Source organism: Pogona vitticeps, chromosome 14 (assembly GCF_051106095.1).
Source record: "Pogona vitticeps strain Pit_001003342236 chromosome 14, PviZW2.1, whole genome shotgun sequence".
Lineage (NCBI taxonomy): Eukaryota > Metazoa > Chordata > Lepidosauria > Squamata > Agamidae > Pogona > Pogona vitticeps.
This window is the reverse complement of record NC_135796.1, coordinates 15382040-15401917: the sequence shown is the minus strand read 5'-3', so window position 1 is coordinate 15401917 and position 19878 is coordinate 15382040. Positions and strand designations below refer to the sequence as shown.

Below are 19878 nucleotides of genomic sequence, written 5' to 3'. Positions count from 1 at the left end.
GTTGTACCACACCTGAGGTTCAATAAATTCAGTCTAATTGAGTTTATAGGACACATCAAGCCTTTGGTTCTGAAGGATACTTATACACACTCCAACGAGCATCCACCTAATTGCTATTTCCATCACATTTATAACTTCTCTTGGATTCCCGACACCTTGAATTCCACCAAAAAAAGACTTCTGAGCTGTTGATATACTTTCTTTCTCCAACAACCCATGCTGGCTGAGAGCTTAGCTCCAAAGAAGGATAAGAGTGAGACACATCAAAGATGAAAGAAGAACTCCCCCCCCACAACTGATTTATTTTTAAAAGCCTTCTTTTCTTCCCAGACCAGGACTCACAGCAGTTCAGAACAAGATAAGGAAAGGGGAAAAATGCAAATTAAACACATGCAAAAATATCAACACGTTAAGACACAAACTGAATTAGAAACATTTGAAAAACACAACAAGGCACAATTCTGTTGGTTAGTTTTGCCGGTGCAAATGGAATGGCACAAATTGCTGCGGTGGATTGCCGTTAGCCAACAAGCCACCTTTGGTATCCACTATCAGATACTAGTCATGTGATCTGGCCATACTGACTGTGGAATCCTGGGAGCGGTAGTTCAATAAAACAGAACCCGAACATTTTCCAGTTCTGGACATAGTTATGAGCCCCTGGGACGTTCTCTTGCTGCAGCTATAGGGGCCTTTGTTGTATTCTACATTTCTCTCTGTCCTAGTCCAACACACCCCTTTCCCCCTCCCCAGCTGGAAAAAAAACACAGACATCCAGGTTAGAACCCTTCAACTAAGCCTGTTCTGGACAAGGATGAGTCACCCTAGCTCAGTGGTTCTCAAACCTCTTCTTGGACTGCAACTCCCAGATATCCTGGCCAGGCGCAGCTCGTGATGAAGGTTTCTGGGAGTCCAAGAAATTTGGGAACCATTCTTCTAGCCAGGAATATAGGAGAGCCATGGATCCCTGGCGTCCAGGGTATTAGTACCTTTCAACGAGTAAGAATCATAAATCACATGCCTCCCCCCTCCACCTTCCATGACCCTTTGAACTTAGCTGCAACTGTCTCAATGGGGAGGAATGGTTTGAGCACACGCCCAATTACCCAACCCTGAGTGCTCCCTGGAAGGATAGTTCCTGAAGTTGAGGCTCCAAGACTTTGGCCATCTCATGAGAAGAGAAGACTCCCTGGAAAAGACCCTGATGTTGGGAAAGTGTGGAGGCAAGAGGAGAAGGGGACGACAGAGGACGAGATGGATGGACAGTGTCATCGAAGCTACCAGAACGAATTTGACACAACTCCGGGAGGCAGTGGAAGACAGGACGGCCTGGCGTGCCCTGGTCCATGGGGTCACGAAGAGTCGGACACGACTAAATGACTAAACAACAACAACGATGGGCCCATAGACTTCATTGATATGCCAAAGTTAGCCATCGGGAGTGGCACAAACTTTCTAGGAATATTAAGGTTCCAAGTACTCACTTGACTAAGGATCTGCTCGTGGAAGAAATGGAAACCATTACGAGGGGTGGTGGCTGTGGAGTGGCAGAGCTGCTTGTGTTTGGGGACATGCCTTGTGTGTGTGTTGTTATGGGGCCTCGGAGAACGAGTGCCTTGGTAAGGCCTACGGACGGGCTTAGCCCTCAACTGTGAAATCCAAAAGGAAAAGTCAGCTGTTTAATTACGATAGAGGATGTGCAAGTATGGAGAGGCATGGCCGTACGGCTCCCCAGAATCAGAGGTGGCAATCACATTGATTTAAGAAGAAATCTTTGATTCATGTCCATTGGAGAAAACGGTGGTACGATGTGTTTCTGTCTTCACTTTGGATAGTTCAGTGAGTTGGTACTGGGTTACTGAGCCAGAGGCTCAGAGTTCAATTCCCTACTATAGAAAAAAAGCCAGCCTGGGTAGCCTTGGGCAAGCTGTATAATCCCAGGGTGCCCCCTAGAGGAAGGGGAGGGGAAACCACTTATGAGGATTCTCTACCTAGAAAGCCCTGGGGAGAAAAAAAAAGGCTTTCTACATAGAGAAAAAGAATTGAGATAGAGAAAGTCAGAACTGACTTGTCGGCACACAATTATTATTAATTATCTTCTCTCTGCAAAATATTTTAAGGCTTCAGGGTTTTACTTTTGAGAATACTTGCCCTTATGTATTGAAATGTAGAAAAGAAGATTGTGACAGATGAATTTTCAGAACGTTCTCCTGCAAACAACTCCTTCTTTTTGCCACTTAGTGGTGTTGAGAACTCAAGGGACATCTATTTCTGTCGCCTCTCTCTCTCAGGGTATGTATGCATGCATTACTTTTGCTGCAGTTGCCTTATTTCAAATTTAAAACTTTTCCACCTACTCTTCTACATTTATCATGACACCCCTTGCTTGGGGTTTTAAAAACTTAAAATCATAATCATGCACTGACATTTTCCCCTTAGTCTCTACCACTTCCTTCCTAAATGACATTTTGAAATTAAAAAGAAGAGAGAAAAAAAGCAGTCAGAATTCTAAGCGATATATTTTTAGCTTTGGCTTACCCAGAGAGGATTGTGTGAAGAGTTTGATCTTGCCATTAATGCAAATTTATTTAAGCAGCCAAGAGGCCCCCCAAAAAACTTTTAAATGCATTAATCACACAACTTCTTTTGCATCTCAGCAGTGACAGGAACATGTCACTGACTGACTGCTTGATCCAAAACAAAGGGGGATAAGGAATAGAGTAATATCCCATCTTGTGAAAATAGGTTCAAACGAGACAGGAAGACTACTGAGATTCACACTCTTTAAGATATAACCAATAAAGCATTTGTTACAAAAAGAAAATGGAACATCTAGATTAGGCCTATCATTATAACATCTCCCATTGCAGGAGTGTTTGCAACCTCGCATGCCACCTTTAGTAGGTGTGGCTGGGAGGGTTCTTTCTGGGCTAGCGTGACTGTCAATCTATCCAGCACTAACCAATCATTTCTTCTGTGCCGCTGAATTAAAAGAGAGCCATACCTCTCTGCTCAGTGTCTTTGCCCGTCTCTACAGTCTATTGGCAGTCAGTTACTCTGTTGAGGCCTGTGGCTGAGAAGCAGTCATGTGTGTTAGTTCTGTTGTGGATTTGTTCAATGGTAAGTAAAGAAACGTTTTTTATTCTTTCTTCTTACCACTGTTTCAGAGTCCGTTATGGAGAGAAATGCCAGTTAATGAAAAAAAAAGGGGGGTGATTTACTTTGGGGGACTTGAAGCTAATTCAGCTCTATGGATTCTCCTGCACAGCCAGAAGAATTTAACCAAAATTCAAAACTCTGCGAAAGTGGTTGTCTTTTAAAGAATAATATGTCACAAGATGGGAAAAGCCTCTCCGCCAGGACTGCAGGGAGCTTCTGCCCATCAGGAATGGAGAATATAATGCAAGATAAACAAAACAGTTTGCCCCTGGTATCAAGGAGGCTTCATACCTTTTTTTTGGGAACACTGGTTGAGTCTATTCTTGGAATTTTTAAGCAAATGAACAAACACCCTTACTGCTTTTAAAACAAGCATTGCACATGCAGCTGCAGAGGAAATGAACACAGCATATGGCCGAGGAAAAAGAATGTGAAGACTCAATTGGCGTGGGCAGGGAATGTACTGGCAAAAAAAAAAAATGTTTGGGAAGAGAATGAATCAAACCCCTTGCACAGGGACACAACATCTCATTATCCATTGGGAACTGTATAGAATGGGTTCCGCCTGTTGGATACTCCTCTGCACATTCCGGGAGGGGGGGGGACTCTTTGCAAGCCCATCCAGGTATCCTTTCCAGGTATTCATTTCCAGTGTGGAGGGGTTAGCCTGACCACATCAGCAGTGTCTACATCCCCTTGGTTGCTCTGCCTTGGCCATGCCATGTCACCCCTGACTTTGTGACGCCTTTATTTCCTTACACCTGATCACACCTTTTGAACCTCCATGGAGGTACTTAGGTTCTCCTCTGCATCAGGCTTTAATGACAAATTCTATCCACACCTCTTTTCTTTTTTTAAAAATGTCTTGGCTTCCCAGACATTTCCATGCTTTCTGATTTCTTTCTGTTCCCTCTGGAGGTTGTAGTGGAGCCCCCGAAGGTTACGGAGCTTTCTTGCCCCGACTCTTATGACTTGTTAAGAAACTTGGATTCTCAGAGTCCACAAGAAATAAAGTGTAAGAGCCCCTCTCTCTCTCTCTCTCTCTCTCTCTCTCTCTGTGTGTGTGTGTGTGTGTGAGAGAGAGAGAGAGAGAGAAGAAAAACAAGAATCAATCCAAGACCGTATAAGACAGACACACGGACAACTAGCTTAATTCACTTTGCTTTTGTTACACACACTACACACACCTTATCTATCTATTTATCACTCTCCCTCTCTTTCTCTCCCTCCCTCCCTACATCTAGCTAGCCATCCTTCCATCCTTCCACCAAAAGGAGCAAGAGGAAAGAGATACCCATTGCGAATTGCTGCTGTTAACCTTTGAACGAATTACCATTCTGCAACTCAGCAAGCAGCCCAAACAGCAGATGCAACCCAGAATAAATACGTGCAATTAAATTTTTCTAATAATTTAATCTAATTCTCTCCGTGTGTCTCTCCCTCTCTTTCTCTCATCCACATTCTAGACAGGGTGTGATATGTTCTGACCTGATTACGCAAGGGGTAAATTTAATAATGCAAGGAGAAGGGTTGATTATTTAAGCAGAGCAAATGGAACCTGGGCAACATTTTATACATATTTATATTACCGTGCACTGTATATTAACAGCAAGACAGCTCAATAAACCATTGTATAACAGGATTGTTGCATCAAAACGACCACAGCTAGACCAGCCATTCCCAACCTTTTTTTGGCCACAGCCATAAACGCAATATGAAAGAAATATTGGTTGAACCAGAATTGTATGAGTCACATAACGAATCTGATAGGGTGGTGTGTGAAGCCCCCGTTGAGAATGGCTGGGCTGCTGGTTCTCAAACTGGGGTCTCCAGAAGTTCTTGGACTGCAATTCCCAGAAGCCTTCACCACTTGCTCTGCTGGCCAAGACTTCTTGGAATTGCAGTCCAAGAACATCTGGAGACCCAAGTTTGAGAACCCCTAGACCACAGTCCAGGCTTCACACTAGTGCAGATTGTCTTAACTGGTGTACACTTCTTATGTTAAACCAGGAATGGGAAACATGACCACATGGCTACCTGTGCTGAGTGAAAGCTAAAGTTCTGAATGATCTGGATGTCCGTGTTTCTCCATCCCACAATCAAATGCTTGTCATGCAAATATAGAGAGAAATGTTTTAGTGAACCTTTACCTAATATTTTTAATATAACATTATTAACTGAAGCAAGCTATCTGACATTTTGAAGATTGACTCCCCTCTGTAGGGTCTCTCATGCTTACAAAATTTCAAATACTTCAAAACTGGAAAAAATTTAAAAAATGTTATAGCTGTTTTGTTTTCCCAGTGCAAGCCATTAGGAGCCTTGGATCTTGGATCTCGGGCACAAAATCAACAGCATGGGCATGCATCGTCCCAGATTGAATCAGGATGAATTCAGAAGCCCAGAACTAGCCTCCAGGTTGGGCTGTGGAGAACCTTGTAGAGAAGTGGTTCCCAGCCTTGGGTCCCCAGATATTCATGGATTGCAACTACCAGAAACCTATAATCACTAGCTGTGCTGGCCAGGATTTCTGGGAGTTGTAGGCCAAGAACATGTGGGTACCCAAGGTTGAAAACCCCTGGTGTAGAGTCCTAACTTACACCATTCATGAATTCATGTATTGTGAAAATGAATGGGGCAACTGTTTCAGGACCCTGGACAGATCAGTTGAAGTCACCAATACCTTCATTACATTCTATGAGGAAGTGGTAGGCACATCCCTTCTGCTAACCCCATTTACTGAGAAACGTGAAGAATAGGATGCAGTTCATGAAGCTGCTATATTTGGTTCTTATGGCTTAAGAGTCAAGAAGATCAATGAGATGAAAGTCCTATCTAGTGCTATATTCTGTTTACCCAACAGCCAACCAGATGCTTCTGGGAAAGCCATAAGGTGGACTCCATGGCCCCAGCACCCTCTTAGTTCCACTCCCCAGAAGTTGGTATTCAGAGATACACTGCCTTTGAAGCTCAATGAGGTATCTAGCCATCTTGCTAGTCATGGTCGACCGCCTTCTCCTGTATACATTTGCCTAATCCCCTCCTTCTTTAAAGCTGTCCAGGTCAGTGACCATGTGCAAGCTATAGCGTCATGCTAGTAACATTTAAGTAAAGAATATCCAGTGAAAACTTCCAAAAAACCAATAACACTATTATCCCAATCATGTCACAGCAGAAGAACAACAGTGTGGAAGATTTGGAAAGAAGAACTGGAACATTTTTAGAACCCTATTGTGATAATAATCCAAATGGAGACAGGTGACTGTTCTTAAGGAGGAGGACGAGGATGGGAAGAACAATAAGGACAATAATAGACCTTATTCACAACCATTGCTAAGAGAAGCATTAGGAAAAGAAACAACAACTTCCCTTTTTTTCTGAAATTAGCCAACAAATGCAAAACAACTCAGCCATTGTCATAGCAACACTAAAGAGGAATAAGAAAAATCAAGGTTTCTTTTTAAAATGTTTCCTGAAAGCAAATGAGTTCCTGAAGAGCTGGGGTGAAAGCCAAGGTCTCTCTATAGAGACTAGATTTTCTAAGTAAAGCGGGTTGCATGCGTACATGCTGAGGAAAGTGAGAAACCACGCTTGTCTGGGTATGGGTGGGCGGCTGCAGCCGAGGGAGAGAACCCTTTTGTCACACAGAGAGAATGTCTTGTGTGAGACAGGGTCTCTGTGTAAACATCTGATAAGATGGAAGGTACATTTAAGACCGTCCCCCATCCTTTATGAGGGGGAGAGAGACGATCGCCCCTTTTATCTAGTCATTTCAACATCTATTTCTGCTCATCCCTCGCTCCTGCAAAAAGAAGAGCCGGCTGAAACACACACGATTAGTCAAGATTTTGCAGTATCCTTCAAACCCGTTCTCCGATAATTTGCAGAGCTGCTTTGGAAAGCTTTTCCAAAAGAAACCTGCTTCCAGGTTGATCGTATCTGGGATTTGTTTGAATACAAATCACTGAACAGAGCCAATATTTACCATTATGTGCTGGAGTAAACAAAGAACGCATCTGTTACTGTATAATATTTCACAGAAGCCAAGATTGGGCTCGATTAAGCACAAACGCAAGTGTCCATGAACTTTAAGACCAGATGGTTTCCTTGGGAGAAAAATCTTAATTGCACAGAAGGCAGGAGCTAAATGGGATGGGGGGAACTCTTGGGCAGCAGAATCATTTCCCCCACTTTCCCCATTTTTTGCTTCTGTTTTGCTCCACCTGTTATTTTAGAAGTGAGGTTGGAAAGGGAAGAGCACTGTGGTGCCACCATTAAAAAGCCCCTGATTCACAAAGACAACGACCTTCTTCTTTTCGGGTTGGCATTTTTTTTTAAGATATTGGACATCTTTAGTATCAGTGCCAAGCCCTGCTGGAATTCCGTAATCAAGTGTCTCTTCACAACACGATCTGCTCGCTGCCAGAAAATTAAGAACAGAACAGAATATCTCTAGCCCAAGACTGGGCAACTATGGCCGTCCAGCGCTTGGAACCCAACTCCAAATATCCTTCAGCACTAGGTATGCTGGCTAGAGAGAATGTGAAGTGGAATCCAATAAGATACATAAAACCACAGTCACCTATTCCTACCCCAGAGGGGCAATGTTATGCTTACCTCTTAGAACAGTGGTTCCCAACCTTGGGTCCCCAGACGTTCTTGGACTGCAACTTCCAGAGATCCTGGCCAGCATTGCTAGGGGTGAAGGTTTCTGGGAGTTGTAGTCCAAGAACATTTGGGGACCCAAGGTTGGGAACCACTGCCTTAGATGACAAAGGAGAAGAGGTAGAAACAAGAAAAGTCCTGGATTCAAAGAGGAAAAGAGGACAGAGTTCTGCTTTCTCAGTCCAGAATCTTCAAGGCATAACCAAGCTATGATCATTTGCCACATAAGCCAAGGTGAAACCCTCATCCTATCCTGTGCAATACAGCCAACTATTATGGACGTTGAATCTTTAATTGGCCCCTGTAGAACATCTTCGAAAGCAGAGACATCACCTTGCCGACAAAGGTCCGCATAGTGAAAGCTATGGTTTTTCCAGTAGCGATATATGGAAGTGAGAGCTGGACCATCAAGAAAGCTGACTGCCGAAGAATTGATGCTTTTGAACTGTGGTGCTGGAGGAGGCTCTTGAGAGTTCCCTGGACTGCAAAGAGAACAAACCTATCCATTTTGAAGAAATCAACCCTGAGTGTTAACTGGAAGGAGAGATCCTGAAGCTGAGACTCCAATACTTTGGCCATCTCATGAGAAGAGAAGACTCCCTGGAAAAGACCCTGATGTTGGGAAAGTGTGAGGGCAAGAGGAGAAGGGGACGACAGAGGACAAGATGGCTGGACAGGGTCATTGAAGCGACCAACATGACTTTGACCCAACTCTGGGAGGCAGTGGAAGACAGGAGGGCCTGGCATGCTCTGGTCCATGGGGTCACGAAGAGTCGGACATGACTTAACGACTAAACAACAATAGGGCAGACTCCTCCACCTGCAAGTTTTGTGCTGGCCCTGCTTAAAAGAGTTACCGGGCCAGTGGCATAGCTCGGCTGTCACTCGTCCCACCTCCCCAAACCTTACTGTCTGACAACATCTTGCTTCTCTGCCTCGTCCCTGGCCCAGTCCTGGCTCAGGGACAGAATGGCTGCGACCAGGCTACTCCGAGGCAAAGGATGTGACATTTACACACACATTAGTGGGTCCTTTTGTCAGCATCTGTTGCAAACCCACCGCGATTCTGTTTGCATTTAGATTAGTGAGCCATTTCCCCGACAGCTGGAGCTACGAATAAATGGCACGGTTGCCTAGTAACTCAACAGGTAAGTGCTACGAAGGCCAGGCACCGATCTATGCATGTTGTATGCTTACCGGCTGAGGAGAAAGAGGATGTTTTCCCTGCCTTGATGGCTCAGCCCTGTTCCTTATCATGATACGGCACCATCGCTCACCTCTGAAGATCAGTCAAAACAAAAAAAGGCCCCAGGAAAAGGGGGACTGGAGTTTGTAGACCTTCTGACATAGACCTTCAAAACAAGCTATTCTTTTTTCTGCACTTCATTGAAGCCAGAAGTTAATTTTTTTTTTTTTAAAAAAAATTCAAGTTATTCCACAGCAAGAGGCATGCTTTTCGTTCTGGAACAGCAGCCTGGTTTTTAATGTTTACTCGCTTTTAATAATCCAATTACGTTTCAATTCACGTATCATTAAATTGTTTTTTTTAAATGTTTCAATTACAGTGTTTTTAATTCTTTCTTTTTAAGATTGTGAGTCGCCTTGGGTCCCCTGATCGGAAGAAAGGTGGCTTGAAAATAAAAGAAAAATAATAAAATAATAAATAAATGGAAGAGTGGCTTCAGGGTTGTGTTGCACCTAAGGCTAATGCATTCAGACGTACCCTTTTAAGTAACTATAAAACAAACAACAATCCTAGTTTCTTTTGAAAAGCAGAAGGCAGAAGCATTTCTTTAAAAAGAACTGGCGTGGTAACTGGCCCTAGGTGCTAATTGGAGCTATAATTGTAACGGGCACTGTTTAAAACCTAAAAATGGACTGACCATGATGATACTTGCATCTCTGAAAGTCATATGCCACTGAATAATTACTGGCAGGCTCATGTCTTCATCCCCAGCGTGTGGGATCCCACGAGGCCAGCCATCGCTAGAAACAGAATGCTGGGCCAGATTGATTCTACATCTGATCCAGCGTGGATTGACTTCTATCCAGTGAGATAAATCCCACTTAAAAAGTAAATAGGCACAGACTTCATTTTCAATTCTGTTTTACCCGTACAAGTTCCTTTGGGGATCCTGCAATAAGGTATGGATTGGCAGTCTGTAAGATGTTGATCTGTATATGTACAACCAGCCAGACAACACTGAAACAGAATCCTCTCTTGGGACAACGTACCTGTCTTACCTAACTCTGGAATTACAGACCCTCTTCCCGGCATTTGAAAGAAAAGAGTATCGACATATACAGTGGGGTCTTGACTTAAGAACGGCTTGAGTTAAGAACATTTTGACTTAAGAACTGTTCTCATAGGAAAATATTGACTTGACTTAAGTACTTAGATTTGAATTAAGAACTGAAAAAAACCCCACGTGGGAGGCAGGAAAAGTGCAAAAAGTGAACTTTCAGTTAACTGTTGGCCAGTGAAAAGCGTGCCTGTCTGCTTCCTCACGCCTCCCAGCGTTTAGAGAGTGGATTGGGAGACAGTCTTCGGACTGCCTGGTACTGCCTGGACTGTATTTTCCCTGCCTTCCCTGAACCTTTCTTGACCTAAGAAAAAAAGAAACAAAATATTCCCCTCTAGTGGTCGTAGGCGGAATAGCAGCTTCCCATTAGTTTCTATGGACGGAAAAGAGCAGATACGAATCAAATGGTTTTCAATGCATTCCTATGGGAAATGCAGATTTGACCTGAGAACTTTTTGACTTGAGAACCGCCTTCCAATACGGATTAAGTTCTCAAGTCAAGACCCCACTGTAGTACCAATAAGAAGGAAGGTTATTCTGCAGAAGAAACTCTCTCTTGATTCTGCTTCCACTGTGCAAAACTGGAAATTATGTCAACTATCTAATGCTGTCTAATTCTAGCTGGCTGGATAGCTCAGTGGTTTACGTATTTGGCTGCAGGGACAGAAAATGGGAGTTCTGTGTCTCTAGGGTGGGTAGAGCCATTAAGGTCCCTGTATTTTGACAACATTAATTTCAAAACAACAACAACAAAAATACAAAACACCAGGGGTCCTTTCCCCTTGAGAAACAGAGCATACACACACATAGTAAGGATAGGACCAGCTGTTTGTTAAGAAAGATGCAAACAACCTATCTACTGCTTCAGATTCTTAAAAGCCCACTAAACAAACTGACAGTTGTCCTAGTTGGAAGCAATGTGCACAAATGTGAAAAACATGGTTCTCACCCCAGAGAATGCAAGAGTTTTAAGGGTGTGACAACACCTTGCTGTTCTTATTGGCAAGGAGGGGCAGGCCGCAGTTTCTCATCCTCGGTTACGAGACCAGATGAGGGGAGATTTACATCTGTATTCTGCACGTGGTGGTGGTGGTGGGGAAAAGGTGCCACCTTGCTCTTCACCTTGGCCCACAAAATGATCCAGCCCTAACTTCTTCACACGAGAAAGAAGATCTCAGCCCTTACTTACACGTTCTGATTTCCTAAGTCAGCCTTCTGCTTCAGGAAAACACCATGCGCTTTCCAGTGGTTTCCACCCTTAAGTCCCCAGATGTTCTTGGGCTAAAACTCCCAGAAGACTTCGGCCCTAGCTATGTTGGTCAGTAACTCTGGCAGTGGTCATCCAAGAACTCCTAGGGACCCAGCAGATGGGAACCACTGCACAAGATGAAATTGCAAAATGCAACAGCAGTATTTTACAAGAAATCAGCCCCACAGCAGAAGTTCTTCAAAGCAGCTCAGATTTTATTTAAGACGGATAGAAGCATTCAACCCTTCTTTGTCCAGTCCTGAATCACTTTCCTCTGTTTATTCTCTGAAAAAAGCAAAATACCCCCTTTCCCCTACAGCAATAACCTGCCACTAGACTTTTGATAACGTAACAGCCCTATGGAAACAAGCCTAGCGGTGAGATCCCAGGACTCTATTATCTCCAGCACGTTCCAGGCTTCTTTAAGCATTACTATTGCACACGGCAACCCTCATTCCCCTGGCGTCGGACTGTATTTCACATTGCAGGAAAAATTGACCATGCAAAATTTCAGCAAAGTCAACTCGTTCTACTGAGGGTTCGCGGCTGCACGATAATTCCCCTTCAACTTAATTGTGTTCCTCTCCTCGTACATCAAGCTAAGAGCGTTATTTGCCAAGGTTCTATCAAAAGGAAATAGCAGAAGCAGAAATAGCAGCAAAGGGAAGGGTGGGGGGGGAGGTGGGAGCAGAAGTTGATAGAAAAGAGCCGAGCTATTCATATTGAACAGAATCCAGGGCTGCATCTGGAGCTCGGGAAACTGCTGAATTTGATTTCAAGGCTGGCTTGTTAGCTTGTTTAATATGCATCCATTCAGCTTCCTTCTTTACTTGGAGCAGCGCAAGCAAGAGAAAAGATGACTGCTCAGCATACAGCTTGTGGGCTGCAAAGCAGAACTGGGAATCGGGTGTTTGCATTTTTTTGCTCATTTAAAATCCCGTTCTTCTTCCAGAACTGGTGCGCGAGACAGTTTACAACACGTGTAAAACAGGTACAGGCGGAAACGTGCGATTCCGTTTGATCGTCTCCAAACAGGGCCTTCAAACTGGGCCAAAAATTAAGGCACAAGTTCAGAAGGCCTATCTTAAAAAGCTCGGCGCCGATCGGTTGAAAAGCCTTTCTTCAACGGCCAATTAGTTGTTTTAAAAAGCCTGCCGGAATAGAAAGGCTATTTTCAGGACCTCTCCTTCGAAAACCGAACCGCCTTTGGAGGTTAGGCAGATCAGCTGAATTTAGAAAGATATATATGTATATATTTCTTTTTCTGGAAGCAGACTAACAAAAAAAAATTCCTTCCAGGGAAACTCCTGCTTGGCTTTCACTTCCTTGCATTTCTTGCTAAGATGCTTTTATACATCCCTTCTTTAAACGCCCAACAGGGTTTTCAGCTCATCTTATTGATGTGATTAGATCTATACTGTATTTCACCACCGTTCTTACATCCATGAAGTTGGCCTCACTGAAATGCCAAACCCTTGGAATACAGAGGTAGGAGAGAAAGGCTTAGAAAAAATCACATCTTCTTTCCATGACTCGGACCCCACCCACCCCTCCCTTTTTTTCCTGGAGAAAAAGGCTTGTTATTAACGGGGACTTGGAATCAGGACTTAGCACCGAAGACTTAAGACCTGGGTCAGATCCAAAGATTTGCCAACATTCCTGGCAGAAACACAGCACTCGGGACTTAGAATGTAGACTACAATCTACAACATAAGCACTTTCGTAGTTTGTACATTGTTGCTGCTTTAGACCACAATCGGGACTGAAATCGGGTTGCGTGGCTCCGTGTGTACAACAGGGATGGCTTCCTCACTAGGGGCTAACCACTGCTGATGAAACATAGTTTCAGGGTATGCACAATCCTTATCTGATGCAGTGAAGTCACGACCTCCCTGGAGTTGCCTTCCATCCCTGGTGGTTGGCTGCTGTCAATGACATCATCACCATTCTGCACACTGAGTGGTGCAACAGGATTCCAGTCTCTAAATGCCACAACCTCTCTAAACTTCTGACTTTCCCTAGCATTCTGAACTGAACAGATGGGAAACTTGTCCCTACCGTGCAGGGTTTTTTTTTAAGAGACGGCCAAAAACGTATCCCAACAAACCTATCAAGGTTGACTCAGCCTTCCATCCTTCCGAGGTCGGTAAAATGAGTACCCAGCTTGCTGGGGGGGCAATGTGTAGCCTTTATAATTAAAATTGTAAACCGCCCGGAGAGTGCTTGTAGCGCTATGGGGCGGTATATAAGTCCAATAAATAAATAAATAAATAAATAAATAAATAAATATTACAGGTTGCCCTTAGAGTGCCTTTTTTTTTTTGTCTCCACTCGTCATGTACAACAATAAGAACAACAACAAAGGCCATCCCATAATTCTCTATTGGAACTCTGAAGGTAAGAGGCAGAAATGAGATAACCTGGAGATCATTACATGGGACCCCTTGATGGGACAGCGGGGGGGGGGGAGAAACACTGGAATTGCTTGCAGGTTCAATAAAGCCAGGTTGTGTGTATGCTCACGTCAGAACTGACAATGACCCTAATAGGGTAAGCAAGATATTTAAGGACTGGCTTTACCAGTTCCACACCCCCAATGAGTTTCCATGGCTGAGCGGGGATTTGAACCCTGTTCTCCAGAGTCCCAGCCCATCACTCTATCCACTCCACCACACTGGGAAACAGGTTAGTGCGCATTAAATCCTTGCACTAGGATTTAATCCAAACCTCTGCTTTTATCTTGCTGCAAAGTTTCCATTGGCTTCTTCAGGACTGAGAAAATAACCCACAACGTATTCCGTGCGAGGAAATAGTTAAAGTCTGAACCCCCTTCAGACTTTATGCAGTATTCTTCAAGTGACAGATGGAAGAGTTTGCTGGAACACTCCATCTTGGTTGACAAAGACTTGATCACATCTCAAATTCAGATGTCATATTTTGAATTGGAGGTGATAAGGAAAGCCTCGTCGAAAATCTGGGATGAGTTCCAGATAAGCCATGCAGCGTATTTAGTGCCCTTTCACACAATAAAACAGCTTTGCAGCTTTTAAACATCCCCCTTTTACATGCCCTCTGGTGGAAACGTTAATATATATATATATAAAGAATACGCATGTCTGGCGGGGAGAGGAAAAGAATAAGCAGAACCCATCAAAGATTGCTGACGATTTACCCCTTTACTGCAAAACTGCACTTGCCTCTAAGTAAGCCGAGGAGATCTGGAGGGGGGAAAATATAACATTTAAATCTGATGACTTACCAAAAAGCTGCATCGATGATTCTCTTCTCTTAGTAAGGTGACATTAGATGGAAAAGCCTGGGTTCTCTCGTCTAGAAAATGGAGCCAACCAAAGCTATTCTGCGGGACGGCAGCTTGTAACTTCCGCAGCTCATCTCCAAACTATGGCAGACAGACAGAGAGAAGGGAGTTCAAAGGTCAGTTTTATTTTTATTTACTTTTTCATAACCTGAATATTGTGTATTCGTTTCAGGATACTCAAAAAGACATCACAACAAGAGGATTTATGCTTTTCATAGCTGGTTGGATAGCTCCGTGGTTTGAGTATCTGGTTGCAGAGCCAGAGGCTGGGAGTTCAATTCCTCCCATTGTGGGCCTCCTGGGAGAAGAACCAGCCTGGGGAGCCTTGGGCCAGCGGCACCGTCCCAGGGCGCCCCCTAGAGGAAAGGAATGGTGAACCGCTTCTGAGTACCTGGAAAATCTTGAAAAAAGGGTTCCCATGAGTCAGAACTAACTTGATGGCATATGATGATGATGATGATGATGATGATGATGATGATGATGATGATGATGATGATGATGATGATGATGATGATGATGTTATGCTTTTAAATGTTATGTGTCTGGGAATATAGTAGTAAATATATATAGATCAGAACCTGGATATGCTATATATAAACATAAAATGACTACAAATAAGCAATGCCAGAAATCTTGGAAGAAAATCCATAAGGAAGCCATTTATGAGAAATGCCACCTGGATACTCAAGACTAAATACATTTGTGGGCTGGGGATGATGGGAATCATACTCCACCTGATGTGGAGCATACGAGCATTGGTGTAAGCGTTGTGCGGCGACTTGGGTTCGCGCGCATTTCCAAAGACATCTCTACTCCAGCGGGACATCTCACAAATTTAGAACATTTTTCTTTTAACAAGGGCAAGACTTGACTCAGATTTGTGTGACTCTTGGCAAGGCTTCTTAGCGAACAAAAAACGACTGTAGGAAGCAATCAGGCGTGCCACATAATTAGCTTTTACAAGATAAGATAGCTACACTGCAGTGCTAACGGTAAGCTTTTCCCCTTTCGTTTTAATTAGCAGAAGAAGCCATAATACTGTTAAGTAATATGAGAGAGATTTTGTCACTCTTGTCAAGGAAGAAGAACATACTACAGAAAAAGAAGGCATGCAGGCAGAGTCACCGGGGCAAGAACGTTCCCTTCCTTGGGACTGTCATGGCCAAAAAACAAGGAACAGATCTCTGTGTATGTCCTCAAGGTGGAGCTTTTACAGGTTAGAGAAAGCGGGACAAGCAAGTGTTGAAGGGAGTTGCCCCCACCCAGGTTTTGTACTGCTGGTAACCAAGTCTTATGCAACAAGAAGACTTGGGAGTTGCGATGCTGGTGCTCCGCTTCCTGACTGGTCCCAAATGGGCTCAGTCTTGGCATACCAGAAACCTAGGAAGGGGCATGAGCCCAGGTCCATTATTCAGTTTGGAAGAACAGGAACACCACCTCCTTTCATGATCCACTTAGCCCTGGAGAATGGGTGGCCGTGGGGTTTGAATCCAACTGACACCCAAAAAAAACAAACTTTCTCTTCCTCCAAAGCCATTCATCTTGAGATTTGTCTCCCAGAGAGACATGGCAGTTCATTCAGACGACAGCAAAAGCCATCAGTGAATGAGAAAAAGGGGGTGGACTGCTCTAGGGAACTCGAAGCTATTCTGCTCGGTGAATCCCTGCACAGTGAGAGGAATTTAAACAAAATTCAAAGCTCTGGCAATGGTACCTTGGGGTCCCTTCCAACTCTGCAACGCTCTGAAAAGGCACATGGACTTCAGAGACGTGCAATGAAATGGAATCGGAGGGAACTCCAGATCCCTGTTCAGGCCATCTCTGAAAGACAAGATTTCTTGAAAAGGATGGGCTCTTTATGGGACAGTGGCCATTTATTTTGGATCTTGTCCATCAGCAGAGAATTGGAGTTGATTGGGGTGGACAGAGGAATGGCTACATCCGATCTGCCCTTTTGCCTAAGGGATACCGATCACGCCGGTTTGCTCTGCAAATTCCTCCAGCAACCAGCCGCCCCCCCCCCGGTGGCCTGGGGGCAGGCCTCCCAGGCCCCTACACCCCCCCCACACACACACACACACCTCACCCCACCTCCGGCGATCACAGTGCAAGAAATCCAGGTCATTGTTTTGGCATCCAGAAAGCCGAGTAATCATCTACCCTAGAAATGAACTGATTCCAGCAAAGCACTCGAACTCTCGAAGGCGCTTAGCCATTCTGGCTGGGTCCCAAACAACACTTCTGTCATGTTGCATTTTTCCTATCATCCTTCACCTGGCATGGAAAAACTGCTGCGCTGGTACCCTTCTCTCTCTCCCTCAGAACTGCAAGCCTCAGCTTCCAGTTCTGCTCCTCAATTCGTAGATAGGCAGAGAAAACAAAAAAAAAGCTAAGGGGTGGCTAAATATTTACCCATTCCACCTGCTATCAGGATAGGCATCTCGGAGATGTGGCAGCCCTCACGGAAAAATAAATAAAAGCAGACAAACGAGAGAAACCTGGAGGAGATGGTGAGATTCTTCCTCAACGTCCAACCTAAGTTAGGATGCTGTTGCCAGTTTTTTTTTAGCAGTCCCTATAATAGTTTTGATGGGGGGGCGCTTTGCCATCAACCACCTCCTTACTGAGAAAGGTGAGGTTGTTCATTTATTCATAGATGCATCACGAGATGCTTTTGTAACATTTGAATAAAGCCTGTAATTCAACCTTCAGGAGGCATTCAGCCCTAATTAAACTTTCAAATGTACTGCTTTCCTAAATGTACCCCCCCCAAAAAAAAACACACAGAGAGAGAGTCCATTTACCCGTACCTGTCTGTTCAGTTGTATCTGGAGGAACAAAAAATTTTTTGCAGATTCCTTAGCCTAGCACACAGAACATTTAAGACACAACTGAACATGGACTCATGGAAATGATACTGGTCTCTTGCATAATCCATTTTGAGAAGCTCAGGAGGGAAAAATAATAATAAATCAGATTTATATTTTAGAAGTGGAATAGGGGAGGCAGGGATTAGAAGCACTGTTATTTCAATAGGTCTTCGCGGCAAGCTCAAATTAATTTTCCTCCTGTGCCGAAAACACGCAGAACGAAACAGAGTGGGCAGCAAGCCGGAACGCAACTTCAGATGCTGTGAGAATCATCACGATGCCAGGATGGAACCAGGGAAAGCACCCACCACTGTCCTATGGATCTTCCTTCATGCCCAGCTCTTCTTATAAATTGCCCTATTTTGCTATTTAAAAAAAAAAATGAAAAAGAAGGCTAAAACCAATTGGGACTGCCAACCAGAGCAGGGCCACTGAATCCATTTAAGTGTGGATTTATGGACTGTGGCTGACTTACCAACCATGAGATTTAGCCCAACGATTGGAATTTGTATTTAAAGGATCCACCCGTCCCCAGCACCACCCCTGCAAACAGAAACCATCAATGAGATCATTAGGAAAAAGCTACTCAACAGGCCAATTTAATGGCTACTCATCAGTCGTTCTTGAGCTAAATGGGATGCAATAAAATCTCCATGGTTCCCACTTGGGGAAACAACCTGAGGTCTTAAACAAGGACCCCACCCAATATGCTAGCCAACGGGCACCCAAAAGTGTGAGCGACATGCCTAGAAGACAAAGAGGGGTACTAGACTCCAAGCCTTTGACTCAACCTTCTTTCTATGCGAACACAGAGCTGCTGGGCCAGGACCTTCTCAAGAAATACTAGCCCTAGAGTTTCTCATGCATATCAAGGAAAAAGAGAGAGAAAAAGAGCTGGTAGTTGGGGACATGAATCCCAACGACAGTGGGAGCTTATGGCTGGATTTACAAGATACAAATTACCGTATTTTTCGCACCATAAGACGCACCTTTTCCCCACAAAACAGGGGGGTGGAAAGTCTGTGCGTCTTATGGAGCGAAGAAAACAGATTAAATTTTCCTGTCTGGCTACAGGTATGTATTCTGGACCAGTAGGTCTCACCCTTTGGCTGCTCATCAGATGTTTTGGGCATCCGCTGCCAGAATCCCTGCCCACTAGCCATGCTGGTTGATACTCCTAGGAGTTGACCTTCCAAAACATCTGGAGAGTCAAAAGTTAAGACAAACTGCTGTTGACCACCCTACCTTTCTCACAGGAGGAGATCCAAAAGTGTTGCAAAGGGATAAAATGACCCACCAATGGAGCCAGAAGATACAATGGCCTGAATCCTGTTGCTAATATACACCGACATAAGCCCAAGGGCATAAGTAACAGGGATGAACTGCTGGAGGTTAAATAGTTGCTCCTCGCATAGGAAGACATCTCATGCCCGTTGAGCAACTTGGCACGTGATGAGAAGTACCGGCAATGGCTCCCTGTTGCAATTTATGTCATTGCACTTAACACTGGTCTATGTAACGCATTAGGATTCTGGCTAATAAAATATCCACCGTAAAGCTGAGAGGGAATAAAGCTAACAAAATCCATCCATCAGAAAAACACATAACATCAGGTACTCGGATTGAACAGATCATGGTACTGTATAGGTACTGGGTTCATGGGGGGGGGGAGATTGCATGAGATGGTCCCCAAACTTGGTGTTCTTGGATTGCAACTCCCAGAAGTCCTGGCCAGCACAACTAGTGGTGAAAGCTTCTGAAGGTTTTAGAACAGTTGAGAACCCAATTTTGGGAATCACTGCCATAAAGGAAGCCACAGGATTGAGTTTAAAAGATCTGAGCAGGGTTAGGGAGGATAGGGCAATTCTTGAGGTTGCTCACACACAGAATTGTCATCAAGATAGGCACAACTGGAGACAATTTGAAGGCATGTTATGACAATCATGCTTCTCAGCAGAAGTCCTAATCCATGGCATACCTAGGTAGGGGCAAGAAATCATTCTGCCTGAATTTTTAGTGTCAACAATAGCAGCCTAGATGCATCCGTAGCTTGTGAATGTGGGTGTCGTGTTGTCGATTTGTTCTGGGCCCCAAAACCCAGAGGTGTATGAGCCCCGTCTGTCCCTCAACCACCCACAGAAACATTAAGCAGCAACAACACACTTGTGGTGGCGGTGGGAAACATGCCACTGTCGGGGAGACTTTGGGAAAGACAGATCTCAACCCCAATCTCGCGCCGAGGAACACATCAAAAGAGAAAGATAAAATGAACTCGAAAGCAATTCATTTGTTTTTCCCGATGCCCTCAATGAA

General features: G+C 44.2%; 1 protein-coding gene across 5 annotated transcripts in view; it reads right to left on the bottom strand.

Annotated features, from left to right (window-relative positions):
* RIMBP2 (RIMS binding protein 2) overlaps positions 1 to 19878 on the bottom strand; it is a 146380-nt gene that overhangs the window by 87224 nt on the left and 39278 nt on the right. For all 5 annotated transcript variants that reach the window (XM_072983591.2, XM_078381728.1, XM_078381725.1 and 2 more), the window contains one exon: positions 14636 to 14776. In XM_072983591.2, the coding sequence (XP_072839692.2) occupies positions 14636 to 14776 (141 nt within the window). The remainder of the gene's footprint in view (positions 1 to 14635; positions 14777 to 19878) is intronic.